This window comes from Myotis myotis, unplaced genomic scaffold (assembly GCF_014108235.1).
Source record: "Myotis myotis isolate mMyoMyo1 unplaced genomic scaffold, mMyoMyo1.p scaffold_m19_p_8, whole genome shotgun sequence".
Lineage (NCBI taxonomy): Eukaryota > Metazoa > Chordata > Mammalia > Chiroptera > Vespertilionidae > Myotis > Myotis myotis.
The window spans coordinates 51,585,168-51,606,378 of record NW_023416390.1 but is presented as its reverse complement, the minus strand read 5'-3'; the positions used below and the strand labels follow the sequence as shown (position 1 = coordinate 51,606,378).

The 21,211-nt window shown below is 39.1% G+C and overlaps 1 protein-coding gene and 1 pseudogene across 12 annotated transcripts in view; both read right to left on the bottom strand.

Moving 5' to 3' along the window:
* Window positions 1-21,211, bottom strand: part of COBLL1 (cordon-bleu WH2 repeat protein like 1) — a 159,775-nt gene that overhangs the window by 70,746 nt on the left and 67,818 nt on the right. For 11 of the 12 annotated variants that reach the window (XM_036318552.1, XM_036318546.1, XM_036318548.1 and 8 more), the window contains one exon: window positions 31-219. In XM_036318552.1, the coding sequence (XP_036174445.1) occupies window positions 31-219 (189 nt within the window). Of the gene's footprint in view, window positions 1-30; window positions 220-21,211 lie in introns of those variants that run through there. The other variant, XM_036318556.1, reaches the window with a different exon arrangement.
* LOC118661039 lies at window positions 11,340-11,954 on the bottom strand (annotated as a pseudogene).

The following is a 21,211-nucleotide window of genomic DNA, read 5'->3' as shown; positions in this document are numbered from 1 at the left end:
AGTCCTGGCGTTTTGCTAGCTCCAGCATACCTGCCATGAACAGTTGTAGATTTGATAATGTCCCCAGGTAGAACCACTGTGAGTTCAATGTCTTTATCTATCATACTTTCTTTCTGTTCCATGACGAAAGCGAAGGATTCTACAGCATCATCAACTGGAGAGGCATCAAGGTTTTTGGTCTCAGCTGGAGGAAGGGGTGCCTTGGCTTTGGGTTTTCTCCTAAAATAAAAACAATGGCAGAAAATGAAATATATGTATTTTCAAAGTAAATTTCTAATGTGGTCTAATTTAATAAAAACACAAAATGTGTGTGCATATATGTTTTTCACATCTAGAAAAAAAAAATGCACCAAAATGTTAACTTAGTTTAATAAGAATAATGAAAATAAGGATTTTTTTTTTTTTGCCTTTTTTGCCAGCACTTTTTTTGTTGTTGTTCTCAACAATCTGCCTATATTACTTGGTAATAAAAAGAAACAAAATAATAATGAGGAGATTGATATTTGCCTCCATTAACTCAATTAATGTGTGCTTACTATAGCAAAGCAAAAGTATACCATTTTCTTTGATGAGATAAATTATACTGTCTCTGGGTGGAGATCAGTATCTGCATCACATACTCATAATAGCTCTTAACTTTGTGCCTTTCATTCTATTTGTTTCCAATTGTGTCTTCTACCTCTCTATCCAGATAAACCCTACCTACCCTTTAAAGTCCAGCTGAAACCTTCTCCCTCCTGCCCCTTACACAGGCTCTCCCTATAGATTGCATATAACCGATTCCATAAGTGTAACATATTTTTCTAAAACATGTTGTATTTCCCACTGCACTTAGCAATAACCAATAAAGTCTGATTGGTTATTTGATAAATTATATTGCTGTTTCAATGAAAAATATTACAAATAATTATTTGAGTAAATATATTTCAGTGCCACTTACTAGAATAAGCCTTTAACAGATTTGCAACAGAAATAGGTAGTATAGATCATGAAAAAATTCACATGGCCAATTCAATGATTTGATGGGTTGAAAAAGTGAAATATAAATATAAAGTAACTATAAGTAATGACACATATACTTTTTAAAGTACTTCAACTTAGAGTTTTTTAAAATGTTACCTTTATAAAAGGCTGATTGCTTTTGGAAAAACAACTACTACTGCTTTCCATTCAGGAAAAATATAAAATTTTAATTCCTCTCACTCCCCATTTTCTAGGCAACAATACAAATCAAACAAGTAAAAGGGCTTCTTTGTTAGTAACTACATAACATCCAAGTCTTCAGTATTTTCAAAATTTAAGGTCTCACAAATACAACCACCTTTACGCACTCAGCATCATGAAAAAAACGGAAGTGAGGTTCCTACATCTATTAATTTTCTAAAATAATAGGCCTTGGAGTATAATTGAAAGATATATTGAACTTTAGAAAAGATTTGAAATAAATATTTAAAAGTGTTACAATAAATAGAATAAGTTCATAAAAATCTATATGAAGAAAAACTTGAACCAATTTCAAAACATTTTTAATCTGCAGACATTGACCATTCACATATTCGCAAACATTTATCTTGTCACAATCATGTGGCAGACTCAGCTAAGCACTGGGGATGTAAAGTCAATATTGAGGCAGGATAGTAAGAAGCTAGGAAGATTCCTTGGCAAGAGGAATAGGGAAACTGAGACACATAACTCAACAAGCAGTTTGCAGCCACCTAGTAAATCCTATCTTCCCTAACCCCCTGGACCTGTCCCAAGGCCCCCTTTTCTCTGACTTCTTAGTGAGCCAAAGCAGCTCAGCCTAAGCTCATTTCCTTGCCTAGTCCCTCTCCTGTAACCCTAGGCCAGCGGTTCTCAACCTGTGGGTTGCGACCTCTTTGGGAGTTGAACAACCCTTTCACTGGGGTCGCCTAAGCCCATCAGAAAACACATATATAATTACATATTGTTTTGTGATTAATCACTATGCTTTAATTATGTTCAATTTGTAACAATGAAATTGGGGATCACCACAACATAGGAACTGTATTAAAGGGTCGCGGCAGTAGGAAGGTTGAGAACCACTGCCCTAGGCCCTTCCTTGTTTCACTGTCCCCAGTGTTAATAAACGTCCTCTAAAATTCACCTGGATTTGTGCTGTGAAATTTTTTCTGCACAAAGTCAAGAATCCACACACTACCAGCCTGTCCCTAGGCAGACACACTAAGGACCAGGTCCCCTTTCCAATAGCAATATGACCCAGATCCTACCCCTAAAGGGTTTGTGATCCAAAAGGACGGTCAGATATGTATAAAATTACAATAAAGTTTGATGACTGCTCTCATATAAGAAGGTATGCAAATGGTACTGCTAAAGCTCATAGGAAGAGAAACTTTCTTAAGAACCCAGAAATGTTTTACAGGAGGGGAACAGTTGAGTTTGGGGGAATGAATAGAAACACAGGAAAAGATAAGAAATAACTGATATTTCAGGCAGAGGAAAGTAAAGGGACTCAGATGACTAATGAGTCTCCAACTTAATTTAACTTCCAATTCCTCTTTCCAGATTCTCCAAACCAAATCTTTTCCGCTCCAAGTCTTCCCATCTCAGTAAGTCACAATGCTTTCAGTTGCTTGGGCCAAAAATAGCCTCTTTCATATACATGCAATACAACCCATAGATAAATTTCTCCAGTTCTTTACTGTATCATAAATAGGCCCAGAATCCACCAACTGCCTTGTTCCCCAAACACCTCTGTTCAAGCTGCTAAGCCTCCCTGCTCCCAATGTTGTCACATTGCACTCTGTTCTCCATGTCCCAGCCCAGCAGCTGGAGTGATTCTTTTAAAGTGTAAGTCAGATCACGGCACTTCTCACACCCTCCCAAGTCTTCAGACCGCACCCAGAACAGCATCTAGAGTCCTGTCATGTGTACCCCCTTGTCCTCTGGCCTCTCCAGTCTTCTCGCTCCCACATTCTCCCTAGGCTCACTGCACTCCAATCTTATGACTCTTACCTTTTCCTTGGAAACACCTAGAACATTCCTGATTCAGGACCCCCTACAAGGTTCCTCCTGACCTTAAGATAACACCTCTATTTATGGGCTTTACTTTTTGCCTTAGGGCTTATCAGCAAGGGACATCCTGGTTTATCTCCTTCCATTAAAGAGTAGGGACTTGTCTCTACTACCTGGTGTCACATGTTTGCAAAAGTGGACAATGCCTGCCACATAGGAGCCACTCATATTTACTGAATGAATGAACTCAATGAATACTATCCACAAAAGATGAGATACTTAGGCATATAATTGAGAAGGAAAAAAGTTCTTACCACCAAGGAAGAAAATGAATTTTTATATCAGGATTACTTGTGTTGGACTTTTAAAATAATTGATTCTATTTTTTTTTAAAGATAAGTATTAAAAAATATATACTGAGACAACTGGCATGGCTCAGTGATTGAGCGTTGACCTATGAAACAGGAGGTCACAGTTTGATTTCCGGTCAGGGCACATGCCCAGGTTTTAGGCTTGATCCCCAGTAGGGGGCAAGAAGGAGGCAGCTGATCATTGATGTTTCTATCTCTCCCTCTCCCTTCCTCTCTGAAATCAATAAAAACATATTTTAAAAAATACACACTGGATTTATTAGCATGGGATAACTGGGAACTTTAGTGCTTTGAAAGAGTTCCTAGCAAAAGCCAGGAGAGAAGCCCAGCTGCACAGGCAGGGAGGTGGAGCATCAGGAACAACTCTGTCCACAGTGAACTTGGCTTTCAAAAGGATGGCAGTGAAGGAAGGTCTGACAGGTACCTCCTCCTGTCACCATGGCCTTCCTATAGCCTGCTTTCATCATTCCAGGCACCTTGCCAGCTCCAAGTGTTGCTCATCCTGGTCTGCACCTGAATGCCCTCCCCATCGTCTCTGCCTTTATAGGTCCAGATTGAGTCACGATTTCTTGGACTGTCTTCCCTGTCTAAGGCACACTGCAATGAACTACTCTGACTCACAGTTTTAATGTTCTATGTATGTGGGACTGTCTCATTTCCTAAGGTTCTTTGAATCTGTGATGAAAACCCATCTCTAATTACTAAAGTTAAGTCTACTTAAAAACAAAAAACAAAAACACAACACACAGCATAACAAAGCACCAGTTGAAATATTATTTACATAGAACTTCTGTTAAGAACATCTTTAATGTTCCCTAGCATTACTTGAAATAATAAAACATTTGTTACCCTGGGTCTTAAAAATTAGAAAGCATATTTGAATCAGACCAAGATCCTTCCACAATGAACTAGAAATCATGGGGAAGATGTAATGTTTAAGTAATTAAATAATGAATACAAAGCAAAGAATGGGTAATTCTGAAAATTCAGAGCAATGAGAGCAAGCTCAAACTAGCTCTGCGGGAGTGTGGAGGCAGGTAACAAGGTATATTTCAAAGAGAAGAAATGTATGACTCAGCTCTTGAAAGAAAAGTAGAATTTAGACAAGCAGAGCCCTGTAGGATCAATTATATGTTGGCTCCCAACTGTGATCTATTTATATGAAAGTTAGGAATGTGGCTAGCTAGTTAAAGTTTGCTGACTACACAGCATAGACGAGTGAAAAGAATACCAGGTAGAGGCCTGGATTTGGCCTGAGTCCTAAGTAGCTTTAGATTTTGTTAACTTATTGGAAATATTCACCAATGGGGATTTTAAGATTGATCTACTGACATTTCTTCCAATATTCTTGATTATACTTTGAAGCAATAACAAAATTAAATGTCACCCAAAGTCAAAGATACACTGAAAATAATCAAAAGTTATAATCTAATCTAAGTGTAAGAAAGGAAAAAAAAAAGTAACACATCCACATGCAATAATTCTTAAATTATACTGCTTAAGAATACTTGTTTTCACTAATATTTTAAAGTCACAGTAATGGCCATTAAAGTCCCTGTACTCTTTTAAACAAGAATGTTTGAGCTAGTTCTCTTACCCAAGGGATTTTCACATAAACTCTTCTTTCCCAGTGGCCGAGTCTGACTATCAGTTTCTACTCCTCAGAGGCTCCTATCTTTAACAATAAACAATAGCAAATTTCACACAAGGGTGGGTAGAGAGGTTACACTGAAAAGATACTCGAGACAGAAAATTTCTCTAGATCAGAACAAAAATTCCTTAATCGAGCCTTAAAAATATTGGAACTATCTCCTAGTTCCAATACATTATCAAGTCCTGTGAATTCTCAACTCTAAAACATATCCATAGTAATTATGGCTTAAGTAAGTCATTGCTTTATTGATTAAAATTATCTCAGTATTACATTCAATTTCCATAATAAAAAATAAGGTACAATTTCACATTACACAATAATACACTAAAAATATCAAAACTTAATTTCAATGCAGAATTCAATTGGAATCCTGCTATTACTACTGATTGGTCTTTTTATTATTTGATTTACAAAACTCTTCAAAAATCATTTGTCCATGGTAATCATTGCTCCATCCTGTCAATATTAACATCTTAAATGAAAAGAGGGAATAAAGTAATAGAAATATATTTAAGTCACCCCTTCTTAGTTTGAGAAAAAAAGTTTTAAATTACATGAGTTATAATTATATCCTTAGTAAGCCACTATAGTCCAATGGCATCTCATGTGTTTGCTGTATTTATATAGTATTCTTAGAGATTCACTCAGAGAAGTACTATATAAAAATACAGCTTAAATATTAGATACAAAATGTAAGAATGGAATTATAAGTGTTAAAACAATGGGCATTTTGCCCTGGCCAGTATACTCAGTGGTTAGAGCATTGAATTGTGCACCCAAGGGTCTCAGATTCCATTCCTGGTCAATGGTATGTACCTGGATTGTGGGTTCGCTCCTCACCCCAATCAATGTGTCTTTCACATTGATGTTTTTCTCCCCCCGCCCCCCTCCCACTCTCTCTGAAAATCAATGGAAAAAATACCTTCAGGTAAGGATTAACAAAACAAAACAAAAATGGACATTTTAAGTATTACATTTTAATAACCAAAAGGAAATCTAACAGCCACCTTCTTTCAGTATAGAAGACTATCTAACAGAAGCTGCCTTGTGATAATTGTCCATGAGGCAGTTCTTCTAAATAACTGGACATGTTTTGATGGCCCCTAATCTATGCATTTCAACTGTAAAGTAAAGACTAGTTTCTCAAAAACAATTGCTTAGTCTTTCTCTATCTCTCTCATTAAACAAAACAAGAGAAAATTTATTAAACAAAATTTGTTCCAATTGTGGGCATAGCATTATGCTATGTGCTTGAGGGAATGCAACCAAGAGCCTAAAATCAAACCAGGATGAATACTAGTATATCCAGTGACTTTAAAAGATAAGCAAAAATGAAAGGCAATAAGAAGAGGCCCAAGGCATTATATGACTCTTGACAGACATTTCCCTTGTCAAGGTCTCCAATCACCTGTGTATCCCAATGTAATAGGCGATTATCTGTCTAATCTTGGTCACATTTGAGTAAGTGCCCAAGTTCCAATGACACATTTAACAGCTGCCCAAACCCTCTGCTTGGGATTCTCTTCCCTCTACTTCTTTGTGTGGCAACACAGTTTCTTCTTTCTTCACTGCCACTCCTCAGTGTCTAATGCCCTCATACCCCTGCCTGATTTCTAAATGCTGGAGCACCCCAGAGCTCCTTCTCTGCTCCTTTCTCTTCTCCTCCCACAGCCATCACCCCCAGATGATTTCATCAAACTCAATGGCTTCAATTACCATCTACAAGTTGGTGACTCTCAAATTCACATCTCCAACCCTGACCTATTTATTGAGGTCTGTCTTATATGCCCAATAACTGTGGGAGCCGATATAGGGTTAAGCATAGTGGAAAAATACCATGTAAGGAAAAATATCCTGTAACTAATTTACATCTAGAAAAAAAATTTTTTTTTCATTTGTAATGCTAACAGCAAGACACCCATGAAAAACATACATGGTGTTAAAATAAGCCAAAGGAAAATCATTTGGGCAAATATAAAAAGGATCGTAAGTAAAATTTCCTTTATTAACTTTTGGTCGAAAATATGTTTGTCTATTTTCAGAAAACAACTCCAAGACCATGTGGATTCCTGCAACAGAGAGGAATTATCAGGAATGCTCCAACCATGAAGACAAGAGGAAAAACAATCCAGAGATGGAAGACGCCGACGACACTTTGCTATGCTAGCAGTCAGCAGCTATGCGTTGCTGCAGGTTGCCCTGGATCAAATCAGAGAGGGTTGGACCTGCATTGCCACCATTTGTCCACCTTCCAGAACTGAAATATCATTGTTGACATGTACAGATAAGGAATTGTCGGACATTGAAACTTGGGCTCAGAACTGTTGGACATTGAAATTGGGACTTAAACATTTTTGTTCTTAATGCTTAAATTTTACTTTTATTATGGTAGCTTTTTGTTCTTGATGTTTAAGTTTTATTTTCATTATAGTAGCTTAATAATAAAAGAAGGGTGAGATGTGGGGAGCCAATATAGGGTTAAGCCCCGGACTGACAAACAAGTCCCAGCTAAGAGGGCACTGTCCTCTTAAGCATAATTAGGCTTGACTTTATGGCCTCCCCAGATCTGATCTGGGAAGCTAATGGGCTGAGTGAAGTGCAAGAAGTTGCCAAAACAAGTGAAACTCACAAGAACAAAAACAAGTGAAACTCACAAGAACTGTGTAACTATGGTAACCACTACCTTGTTTACCTCTGACTATAAAATGGTTGGTGCGGCCTGAGCACCAGTGGAAGTCCTTCCTCTTGAGTTGGACTTACCCGCCTGGCCCCCAATATTCCCAAATTATCTCTAGTCTTTTCTCTTTCATTTGTGTGCGGCTCCTCTTCCAGATCCTGAACCCTGAACCATGCGGGATGTGGAGGGAAACATTTACAACAAATAACCACATGGTTATCTCCATTTGGATGTCCCATAGGTATCTTAAAACCAAACTCTTGATTCTCCTCTCCACTCCCAATGCCTATTCACATCCAAAACTCCCCCAGTAACCTTCCCACCTCTGCCAATGACACGACACTAAACACCACCCGTTACCTCAAGCAAAAGGCTTAGGCATGATTTGATTCCTCTTTCTCCCTATGTCCTAGTTCCAATACATTATCAAGTCCTGTGAATTCTTAACTGTAAAACATATCCTGCTCAGTGTACTTTTCATCAGTTCCTCTGCTACCACCCTTTGAGTGCCAACCAATATCCTAGGAACTATGCTAAAATTGCCAAGGAATTCTGAGTTAAGGTTTTTAAATTTTTTTTCCCACATAAAGAGTGAACTACTAGCATCTAATAGTGACACTGCAGGAGGAGCACGATAGCGCTCCCGGCACTTTTGGCGAAAGACCGGAGGAGCGTGCGCGCGATCATGCTCCCTGGCACTCTAGGGGTTAAGACAACATCTCTAGCTTAGAGGGCTCCAATAGCCTCCTAACCAGTCTTTCTGATAGCAGTCAGAGTGCTCTTTTAAATATGTAAATAAGCAATGTGGTGATTGTGGGGAAAGCGGTGTGTGGAAGAGGACATAGAGGGGATAAATGGTGATGGAAAAAAATAAAATAAAAATTAAATTATATACACACACACACATATGTAAATCAGATAATATCTTTGATCCTTCACTGGCCTCTCATTACATAGAAAATAAAACTCAAATTCCTTTCCTTGGCTTACAGATCAACTAGCCTGGTGTTCTCAAAGTGTGAACAGCACCTCGGAACTTGTTAGAAATGCAACTTCGCAGGCCCTAACCCTGATCTATATAATCACAAACACTGGGAGTAGAGCCCTGCAATCCGCATTTGACAACCCTCCAAGTGATTCTGATGTGTGCTAAAGTCTAAGAAACCACTAGCATCTGCCAACTTCGGAGCTTCCCCTCCTATTTCAACTCCTTGCGTAATTCACACTGGCATTCTTTCCAGTCTTTAAACAGACCCAGTCCTTTCACAGCTGAGGGACTTGCCCAGCTGTTTCCAAAATGCCTTTAACCACAGATCTTCCAATTGTCTTCTCCTTGAGCTCATTCAGAGTTCAGCTCAAATATCTCTTCCTCATAAAGATATTCTCTAACCACTCAAAAGAGGTGTCACCCCTCTCAGCACACCCTTCACATAACCCTACTTTCCCGATCTCACATTTATCACTATCGGATACCATCCTGGTTGCTTATTTACTTGTTTATTACTTGCCCTTAGCCTCCAGAATGAAGATTCTCTGAGTGCTGGGACCTGGCTTGCCTCATTCTCTGCTAGCACCTGGAACTGCAACAGGCATGAGTTAGGGTACTGCATACATGTTTGTTGATTTAATTGAGGGAGGTAGAAAGGGAAGGTTATATCAATTCCATGAATTATACAACTCTGTCCTAACTGGTTTGGCTCAGTGGATAGAGTGTCGGCCTGCAGACTGAAAGGTCCCAGGTTCGATTCTGGTCAAGGGCATGTACCTTGGTTGGGGGCACATCTCCAGTGGGGGGTGTGTAGGAGGCAGCTGATCAATGTTTCTCTCTCATTGATGTTTCTAACTCTCTATCCCTCTCCCTTCCTCTCTGTAAAAATTCAATAAAATATACTTTTTAAAAAAAGAATTATATGACTCTAAGAACTTGGTTGCTGAGTATCAAACACTTTTGTAACACAAGCTATTTTGTGGCCAATGAAAGGAATAAGAAGCCCAAAGAGACCCACACGAGTAAAAGTATTCAATCCTCAGGAAGATTCTAAATCTTATGCCTATTTGGGGTTGGGAGTGGGACTAGGGATTAAACTGGGACAGACTGACTTCTAGGGTGGAAAGAAACCTCCTTTGCCCAGATGTTCAGTGAATGCCCCACGGCCATGTAACCCATTTGAGAGTCAAAACTCAGATGTCCTGGCTGTAGCTTCCCTTGCCCAATGAGGACCATGATTAATGTGAGGAAAGAACAACCTAATTCTGTGTTACATTTTCACTTGTCAAAGTGGAACTCACCTTTCCAGTACATTTGACATAACACACCAAATACAGAGGCAGGGGGCGTTCTTCACATCACACTAAACATGTGTTAAATGCTAGTGCCTTCGAGTCCCAAAGTTCCAATAAGGACACTCACAACACAACTGGCTTTTATTCCATTTTACTATTATACTATCAACAACAACAGCGAACACCAGGAATGCTGACTACGTGTTGAAAATTGTCCCAAGTCACAGCACTGTGTGAGGTAAGTGCGACCATGCATCCCCAAGTTCCAGGTGAGGATGCTGAGGCACAGAGAGGTGAAGGGGGTTAGCTGTAAGAGATGGAGCGGACATTGCAACCTAAGTTGTCAGATGCTAAAGCTTCTTCACCATTACATACATTGTCCCTTTGGGAGCTGAAACATTCACACAAAATAAACTAACAACCACAACAATGAATGCACAAAGCCAAGTGATAGAGGGGGAAAACAATAGCAGTTACTGAAACTCCTGCTGAGCACTGTGCTGGTGCTCTTTTTTTTTTTTTTTCCTACATTTAATCTCACGAGGCAGTTGCCATTGCATTTAACCAGGGTTTACAAAGAATTTTTTCCCAAAGCACACAGAACATGGCACCAAACCCTCGCCATAATCTTGACAAGAGCCGTCTAAATAACCCCTGGTAGTATTTTCACAGGAATGCAGAAGCCAAATGTGCACATGCCCACTCACACCAACAGAGGCTTAGCTACTTCCCAGGCGGGCTTCTGGAAACAATGTATTGGGAATCAAAAGGCATGGCAGTGTCCTAACTGGCCACTCAAGTTACCTTAAATCAATCACTTCAGTCCTCCATTCCCTCATTTACAAAATACAGGTATCAGACTAGATGATCCCAGGCCCCTCTCACCTCTTGACGTACAGAGATTCTGCAGAATAATTTTGTTTAGAGACTGAAAGTGGAGGCCTCAAATAAGATATTTTAGGACTGGGAGCAGGGCACAGGGGCTGAGCTAATTTACAGATAACATCTGGTTGAAGGGGTGGCATGGACGGGACTTGTTTCCAGGTAGCTCTTCCTATGCTGAGAACACTTGGTCAGGAAAGGGTCTCTTCTGGGGCTCACAGGAAATGGCTCCACTTCCAAGTGCCTTTCCCTCTCTTGGCACACACACTAGGAAAAAATGATGAATAGAGTGGCAACTCAAAAGAAAAATTTAAAAAGCTTCTGGTTTCATTCTCCCACACTCAGTTGGTTTGCATTTGAACACCTGGAATAGAAGGTCTCTATCACAAGTCATTCATCAGTTCAGGTTCATTGCCCAATTGCACCGCCACTCAAATCTGCCCACTAATCCAAAGCCACATCGATCATACCCTATGTTTCTATCATCTTAGATTACTTTCCTTCTCCCCAGAACACACATGCAAAATGCACAGATTCCTATGATCTTAATTCCCACCTCCCTGCTCCTTCCAAGTACTGTTTTAATTCACTCCTTCCTTTTGCAGCCAAACTTCTAGAACTCTGCTGTCCCATATGGCAGCCTCGTGACTACTGAGCACTTGAAACATAACTAGTGTAACTGAGGAACTATATTTTCAGTTTTATTTTACTTTATTATTTCTTCAGGAGAACAAACCCATTTTATTTATTTACTTTTCATTAAGTTTAAATCCTTGCGGGGCAGAGCATTACACAGATTCTGTGTCCAATGGCCTTAGCTGGAAGATTGCTTTGGAATTTGGCACAAACCACGCTACTGTTTCCATGAGCATGAGTTACCTTTCCCCAGATGACTCTGGTTTTGTTCTGTTTGCCACCAGGAGTCACCGTGTTGTTTTTTGATTTATACACATAAGCACATCTATTGCCTAGAATTCAGTTTCATCTGGAGTGTAAACACCCTCATTTTTAAGAAGAGCTATGTGCTCCCTCTGGTTTGGGAGACCCCACTCAGAGCAGCAAAAATGGCCTTGGACCACAGCCTTCCAGACATACTTGTCGTTACAGAAGTCATGTTCCCAGCAGGCCTCCACAGGCTCTGAGATAGCAGAAAAAGTACGTTATATTTTTAAACTGATACTTGATTCAATTACTGAAAACATTTAAGTATATTTGGAACTTGGCTTCCAGGAGACTACAGGATCTGAGCAGGACACTATGGACATGACTCATTCACGGGGTCTCCAGGGGTCAGCGCCAACTCAGGGCATATAAAACACACATATTTGGAACAACTTGGGTATGTGGAGCTATTTTCCCATTATGAATTTTATGGCATCTAAATATAGATCAAGTATTTCTAATGAAAATATAGCATCTGAATTGAGATGCACTACAAGTGTAAAATACACCCTGTATTTTGTAGACTTAATAAAATATTAAAAATCTACTAGTACTTTTTACCTATTAATTACATATTAAATTATATATTTTACATAGTGGGTTAATAACATATATTTCTGTGATAGGCCGCCTCTAGGATGGTCCCCAGTAACCCCCGCTTCTTGTGTAATCCTCTCTGAGTGTGGACTGGATTTAGTGACTCATGTCCAGTGAACAGAATGCAGCAAAGGTAATGGGATGTCATCTCTGAGATTAGGTTCCCAGAAGACTGCGCTCAGTTTTGGATACCCTCTCACCTACTCTAAGGGAAACCAGCAGCAGTGTTATGAAATGCCCTATGTCCAGCCCACAGCCAGTGAGGACTGAAGGGTGCCAATAGCCATACGAGTGAGCTCAGAAGCAGGTCCCGCCCCAGTAGTGGCATGAGCCCCAGCTGACCCCTTGATTGCATCCTCACCTCAACCAGCAAGCTGGCAGAGTTGGGTTCTACGTAAACCCGATACCTCAGTTTCAGCTTCAGGTCCCTGCTATTCTCACTAGGCTCTAAAGCCCCTCTGCACAGGTCATCACCTGCCCACAGAAGGTATCCTCTTTGTAATACAACAGTGAAAACCCTGTCTGGATGCCTCTTCTTTCAAGAACCTTTCCTGTTTACACATCGAAGTCCTTCCACTTTAAAATCTTTCAGTATCTTGTTTATATTTATAGTGGGACACTTGTACAGATCCTTTTGTTCAGTAACTAACTATGAAGATCTATCACACACAACACACTGTGTTGGATGAAATGGAGCAAATCCAAGGACAAGACACAAGCCTCCCCCTCTGGTACTGACAGTGTGGTGGACAGAATTCAGAGGTAGCTGAGTAACTAACAAAGGCAGGAAATAAAGCCCCTTGGGCTACCTTGTGTCTTACGGTATAGTTGTCAGTGTATATCACCTTATCTGCCAGTAAAGTTTTTTGAGGCAGATATTATGAATATAATGTTTTGTATTTCTGATTAATACATTACCTTCCCTTTTTACTTCTTTTAGGAACGTAGTAATTATGCAGAGTGAGGTCCAGAGACATAACAGAATTTCTTGGAAACACTATCTGTTCCAGGATAGGTTAGCATGAGGACATGAAGCTTTTGTTATGATTTTGTTGTCATTTACCCAAAAAGACATAAGGTGCTCCCTTATATGTTTTAAGCACATATCTATACCAATAGAAGATATAACTACACAATATGTATACCCCATTTTACAAAGATGATAGGCTAATAGTTTACATCCAAGCCATTTACATCTAAGCATTTCTAAGCCCTCTTCCCTTCCCTTCCCTTCCCTTCCCTTCCCTTCCCTTCCCTTCCCTTCCCTTCCCTTCCCTTCCCTTCCCTTCTCCTCTCTCTCTCTCTCTCTCTCTCTCTCTCTCTCTCTCTCTCTCTCTCTCTCTCTCTCTCACACACACACACACACACACACACACACACACAGCTTTAGTTAATAAATGCATCATTTGGTTTCCACCTTCTTCTTGTGGGTAGGTGTGGAGGGTGGCAGGGGGAAAATAAAAATGTCCAGCTCACTAGATACATACAGTATTATCTCCCATGGGCAACATTAAGACATTCCAGAAAGGCACAAAGTGATAGAAAAATATGTATATATTTGCAATTAAAAAGAGGGAAAAATAATTTACATGCTAATCACCAAGGTTACTGATATAATTAAAGGTTAGAAAGGAGTCAGAGATCTTGGTTTGCATCTGGGTCTGTACATATTAGTTATTAATCTCTCTGGAACGATTTCTTCAATCACAAAATTAGATAGTATGTCCTGCTTCACAGGGTTACTGAGGTGAAATGGATAATGTATATTCATTGTCCAGCCCAGTGGTTCTCACACTTGGCTACACAGTGAATTCGCCTGAGGAGTTTTAGGAAATAGTGAGGCCTAGCACCCACTCCCAGAAATTTGGATTTAATTGGCTTGCAGGGATATTTTAAATCTTCCCAACTGATTATGAAATGCAGACGAATCTGAAAACCACTGGACTAGCATAATGCCTGATGCATGCTAGGTATTCAATCAGAGTTAATGATACACCTTCACAGAACTTTGTAAACTCTGAAACTGCCTGAAGGTTGCTACTTACGTCAATCAAGTCATATAAATTCGGGAAGATCTTAGAACCACTAAATATCACAAATCTTAAAAGTAGTCCAAAAGTTTAGTAATAATATTTCCAAATCCCCATTATAATTTGGCTGTCTTTTATCATAGAAGAAAATCTCTTATGAAAGAAAGGAAAACATAAATTTCCCCTGATATTTTTCACTAAAGTATATTTTATATACAGAAAAATATAAATATATTTTTACATACATATATACACTCAAGGAACCACCACACAGATTAAGATAAAGTAGGAAAATGTATCTACAAATTTAAATTAAATATTAAATTTCTCATAACTGCCCTATAAATGTCCCTGTAATTTCAGCTTGTCTCTGGGTTTTCCTAAATATCTTATAGGCAATGTTTATTTTACGCATAGTTAAGAAAGTTAAACATCAACAAAAGAAAATATAAAGAAAGCCTCCAATAGAAATGGTCATATCAAAGGATGAGATAAAAAAAAATAATCAAAGCAAATGACAAAGTTGAAAAAACAGACTTGAAAGCAAAATAAACAGTGAGTCACAGGACTGTCAACAACATTTATTGGTCACCTCTGTGTGCTCAGTGCTACAGAAAGAAACTGGGTAGACTGAAAAAATACCTACCATATGAGGTCCTCAAATATCAGTAACCTAAAACTGAGATGAGTCTGCCTGGCTGGTGTGGCTCAGTGGTTGAGCATTGACCTATGAACCAAGCGGTCACAGTTCGATTCCCAGTCAGGACACATGCCGAGGTTACGGGCTCGATCCCCAATAGGGGGCATGCAGGAGGCAACCTATCAATGATTCTCCCTCATCAGCAATGTTTCTCTCTCTTTCTCCCTCTCCCTTCCTCTCTGAAATTAATAAAAATATATTTAAAAGAAAAAGAAATTTTCACCCATAAAGGCAAGTTTTAAAGATCTTAGTTGCAACTAAGGTGTCCTTCAGTAAGTAAATGAACAAATAAAATATGGTATATCCAGACAATAGAATATTTTCCAGTGCTAAAAAGGAATGAGCTGTCAAGCCATAAAAATAAATACATACATGCATACATAAATAAATAAGGAAGTGTAAGTGCATCTTACTATGTGCAAGAAGCCAGTCTGGAATGGCTACATATTATACAGGGTGGGGCAAAAATAAGTTTACAGTTGTGAGTACACAAAACACAGAGTATATTCTTGTATTATTATTTATGAACTATTGCATTATTTTCCATATAAACAGTAAACCTATTATTGCCCAACCCTCTATTATTCCAACTATATTAACATTCTGAAAAAGGCAAAACTTCAGAGACCATAAAACGGTTAGTGGTTGCCAGGAGTTGAGGTGGTGGGGAGAGGGATGAATAGGTGGGACACAGAGAATTTTCAGAGCAGTGAACATACTCTATCTATATGGTACTATAATGATTAATACATGTCCTTATATATTGGTCCAAACCCACTGAATGCACAACATCAAGAGTGATCCCTACTACAAACTATGAACTTCAGTTGATTATGATGTATCAATGCAGGTTCACCAACTGTGGCAAATGTACCCTTCTGGAGGGGGCTATTGATAATGGTGGAGCCTATACATGTGTGGGGCAGAGTATAAGTGGAAAATCTCTGTACCTTCTGCTTAGTTTTGCTGTGCAACTAAAACTGCTCTAAATAAATTAAGTTTTTAAAAAATGTTTTTAAATGAAATGTGTGGTTTTTTTTCCATTTTTTAAAAGCATACTAGGTTAAAAACTGAAAATTATTACATGTGGGTATTATAATTATTAAAACATATGCATATATTCATAGTAAATCAGCCAAGAAAGCACACTGATAAATTAACCAGCCATAAAATAAAGGCAAAAGTTGCTTTTAAGTCATGATCTTAATGTACTACTCTCAAATATGTACTTTGGCAAATATTCAACAACACTGAGTCATTATTCTCTGTTAAAGTTTTAAATCTATGTTGGGGAGTGGTGTATGTTGGAGTAAATGACATTTAAGCATAATGTTCATTGCATACTCATAAAGAAAAGTCATTGAAATTAATTTTCCAAACTCATTTTCCTAGCTATAGATGTTGTCAAATACTGGTCTAAAAGAACTACTTGGAAATAGTGACTCTAGTTTAGAAATATTAAAACTAAAGTTGATCGTATTGTAAGATATAAACTTATAAAACGTTTAGATAAAAATAGGCAAAATCTTTGGGACCAAGACTTATTAGGCAATAGATTCTTGTATATGACACCAAAGACACAATCTATAAAATATTTTTAAAAAATATTGAAAAACTGGACTTCATCAAGAATTTAAAACTTTTGCTCTTTGAAACAACCCTGTTAGGAGGATGAAAAGATAAGCAACAGACTAGGAGAAAGTATATGTAAGTCACATATACAACAGAGACTTATATCTAGAATACACAGAGAGCCCTCTAAACTGTAAGAAGAAGAAAAAAGAATCCAATTATCAAATGAAAGATTGAATCTTTACCAAAGAAAATATAAGAATGGCAAATAGGCACATGAAATGATGTTCAACATCATCATCCATTAGAGAAACGTAAATTAAAACTATGATGAGAAACACTACACACCTAAACTGAAAACAACTAATAATATCAAATGCAGAGGAGAATGTGGAGCAACTGGATCTCTCGTCTGTGGGTTGTATAATGAGAATGCAAAATGGTACAATCACTTTGGGCAACAGTTTGGCAGTATAATATAAAGTTAAACATTCACATATCTTATGACCCAGCAATCTAATCATGGGTAATTATATGAGAGAAATAAAAACTTATGGTCACAGAAAACCTGTATATGTATGTACTCTTCATAACAACCCCAAACGAGACAACCCAGATGTGCTCTCGTGGAAGAATGAAGAAACAAACTGTGGTGCAGCCACACAATGGAATATTAGCAACAAGAAGCAATGAAGTCTTAATACACTCAGCATCATGGATGATCTCAAGGGCATTATGCTGAGTGCAGATAAAAGCCAGTCTCATTTCAGGTTTAGAGGACTCTGGGCAGGAGGCCTGGTACCTCAGGTTCATGGTCTTGTTTACATTAACTATCTGTGTCACCTTGACTGGGTCATTTCCCCTCTTTGGACCTCATTGTTATTTTCTTCTATAAAACTAGACCAGTGGTTCTCAGATTTACTCATGTGAAGGAGCAATCACAAGTCAGTAATCAGAAATACCATATTCTTGTCCTGACCGGTGCTGCTAAATGGTTGAGCTTTGGTCTGTAAACCAAAGGGTCATGTGTTCCATTCCTGGTCAAGGGCACATACTTACACATACTTAGGTTGCAGGTTTGATCCCTGGCCCCTGTCAGGGCATGTGTGGGAGGCAACTAATCGATGTGTCTCTCTCACATAAATGTTTGTCTCTCTCTCTCTCTCCCTCCCTCCCTCCCTCCCTCCTTCTCTCTCTCCCTCCCTCTTTCTCCCCCCCTTCCCTCCCTCCCTCCTTTTCACTCTCTCTAAAAATTTATGGAAAAATATCCTCTGGTGATAACAAAAACAAAACAAAACAAAAGCTAGTCTCAAAGGGTTACATACTGTATGATTCTATTTATATAAGAACCCCAAAGTGACAAATCTACAGTCATAGAAAACAGATTACTAGTGGACTATTAAGGAGTAACACAGGGAGTCTGTGATGATGCAAGAGTTTTATATTTCTATGGGGGGTGCTTTCACACCAATCTGCACATGTAGGAAACCTAAATAAATAAACAATAACAGTAATAAAGAATGCACATACCCTAACCGGTTTGGTTCAGTGGATAGAGCGTTGGCCTGCAGACTGAAGGGTCCCAGGTTTGATTCCAGTCAAGGGCATGTACCTTGGTTGCGGGCATATCCCCCCAGTGGGGGGTGTGCAGGAGGCAGCTGATCGATGTTTCTCTCTCATCGATGTTTCTAACTCTCTATCCCTCTCCCTCTCTGTAAAAATCCAATAAAGTACATTTAAAAAAAAAAAAAGAAAAGAATGCACGTAAAACCTGATGATGTCTGAAAAGGTCAAAGTTACCAATATTTTACCAATGCCACTCCAGGGTTTAGTAATGTATTATGGTTATCTGAGATATTATTATTGGGGGATGCTTTGGGGAAGGGCACAGGGCAACTCTCTGCACTATTTTTGCAACTTATTCCAAATAAAATTATTTTTTTAATTATAATAAAATATATCTAAATAACGATTTTCAAAATTTTGATAGATATTAGAATCATCTATGGAACTTGTTTCTAATACAGACTTGCATGAGTGCCCCTCAATGCACCTATTTAAATAGATCTGGATGGTATATATTGGTGATCCAGCGCATGACAATTTGAGAACCACTAGACTACAATAAAGGCAAAGGTATTAGAAAGAAAAAAAAATCCCCATTAATGTGTATTGTTCTATTTAATGACTAATCACTAAGAAGTCCTACTTACAATCACAGACTATATAACCGAATAAAGCAGCTCTCATTTATAGATAGTGAAAGACGTGCAAATAAAATCAATTCCTGATCTTTTAAAAAATGCAAATACTATTATTCATAACAAAACTTGACATATCAATACCGAAGTAAAAATGCTGATATAACAAAAAACCTATAATATTAAAACAAAGGCTGGTAGGGAAAACATATCCGCAATGAGAAACAAGAGTTATATTTTAAAATGTGTATGAAAGATCCTTACCTGGGCTTCTATGTAAAATAATTATTGTTGACAAATCACACACACACACACACACACACGCACTTGATTTGAAGATTCTTTTGTTAGGGGAAAAAAAAAAAAAAACATTTGAAAGACCAACCTAGACATTATTCCATATACAATACAATAAGAGTTAAAATCCCAAGAGTCTACAAAGACTTCCCTCAATTATTCTCTCTTAAGAGGCTGTCACAGGAATGGGTAAAAGTGGCACATTTAAACCCCCAGACCCATGGCTTTCACATGTGTGCCTCTGTGCCAAGTGCCTGCTATACCTTTTTCACCTTTCCTCAGGGAGGAATGAATTGCAGTTTCCCACTGTCTCTGAGCAACCTTGTTACTGGAATAAATTTAGCAATATAACAGAGTAAATCAAGTCTTAGAGCGCCATTTATAAAAGGTTGCTAATCTCTATTTTAAACAGTTGCTACAAATTCTAATGCTAGGTCACTTGCTCTCAGCTCTATGGAAAAATAAATTCTTCGGGGTAAAAAATTACAATCACATTCTGATTATGCTCAAATAGTCCCATGGTTTAATATAGCTTCAAGGAAATCCTTGGTCATAAGCTTAATCCTGCCCTTTAGGGATATCTAACCTGACCATACTCCTTTTTATTTTTTTAAATTTATTTTTTAATTTATATCAGAGAGGAAGGGAGAGGGAGAGAGAAATAGAAACATCAATGATGAGAGAGAATCATTGACTGGCTGCCTCCTACAAGCCCCACTACTGGGGATTGAGCCCACAACCCAGGCATGTGCCCTGACAAGGAATCAAACCATGACCTCCTGGTTTATAGGTTGATGCTCAACCACTGAGCCACATCGGCTGGGCCTGACCATGCTCCTTGACTACAAGTAACAATGCCAATCACCAGGTGGCAAAAATGAGCATCAATAAATTCCAATGAGTATTTGTATTTGAAGAAGGACAAGTCCTTTCAATGTAAGGTTAGCCAGTAGTACCATCTCCTCTACTATGAATAAAACAATACCCAATAGACAGTGTCCCAAGAAAACCTGAAGGGGAACTAGGGAAAGGGTATTACAATATGAGAGTGTAGACTTTTGTTCTAGTACCAACCCAACACATACTGAGGCTCAGCTGTCTCATGTAATTAATATGCTCAATGAACAGTCTATTATATGAGAACAAACTAGCTAACTTGGTACAAGTATCTGGCCATTTTAAACTGTCTATCTATACTAATAAAAGGGTAATATGCTAATTAGACCCGGTCAATCGGTCATCTTCCAGACATCCAACTTCCTTCCAGACAAAGCCATGGTGGAGGGGGCTGAGGCAGAGGCAGTTAGGGACGGGCAGCAGGAGAGGGCAGCAGGAGAGGGCAGTTGGGGGCAAGATCTGTCTGGCAGGGGAGGGCAGTTGGGGGCAAGATCTGGCTGTCAGGGGAGGGCTGTTGGGGGTGAGATTAGGCCGTTAGGGGAGAGCAGTTGGGGGTAATCAGGTCAGCAGAGTAGCAGTTAGGGGTGATCAGGCAGACAGACAGAGATGGTTAGGGGCAATCAGGCAGGCAGGCAGGCAGAGAGATTACAGGTGATCAGGCAGGCAGACAGAGAGGTTAGGGGCAATCAGGCAGGCAGGCAAAGGGTTAGGGGTAATCAGGCAGGCAGGCAGGCAAAGGGTTAGGGGTAATCAGGCAGGCAGGCAGGCAGGTGAGCGGTTAGGAGCCAGTGGTCCCAGATTTCGAGAGGGATGTCAAATTGGAGAGGGTGCAGGCTGGGCTGAGGGAAGCGCCCCCCCCCCCTCCCTGCCCCGTGCAAGAATTTATTGCACTGGGCCTCTAGCATTTATAGAAGTGGCATAAAGCAGGGGTCAGCTACCTATGCTCTGCAGGCCAAATTCAGCCCATCATTCGTTTTAAAAATAAAGTTTTATTGGAATGCTGGCACGCTCATTTGTTTACAGACTATCAGTGCATGCTTTCATGCAGCAACCGCAGAGTTAAGCAGCTGTAACACAAACAGTAGGGCCCTCATGGTCTAAAGTATTTCCTATA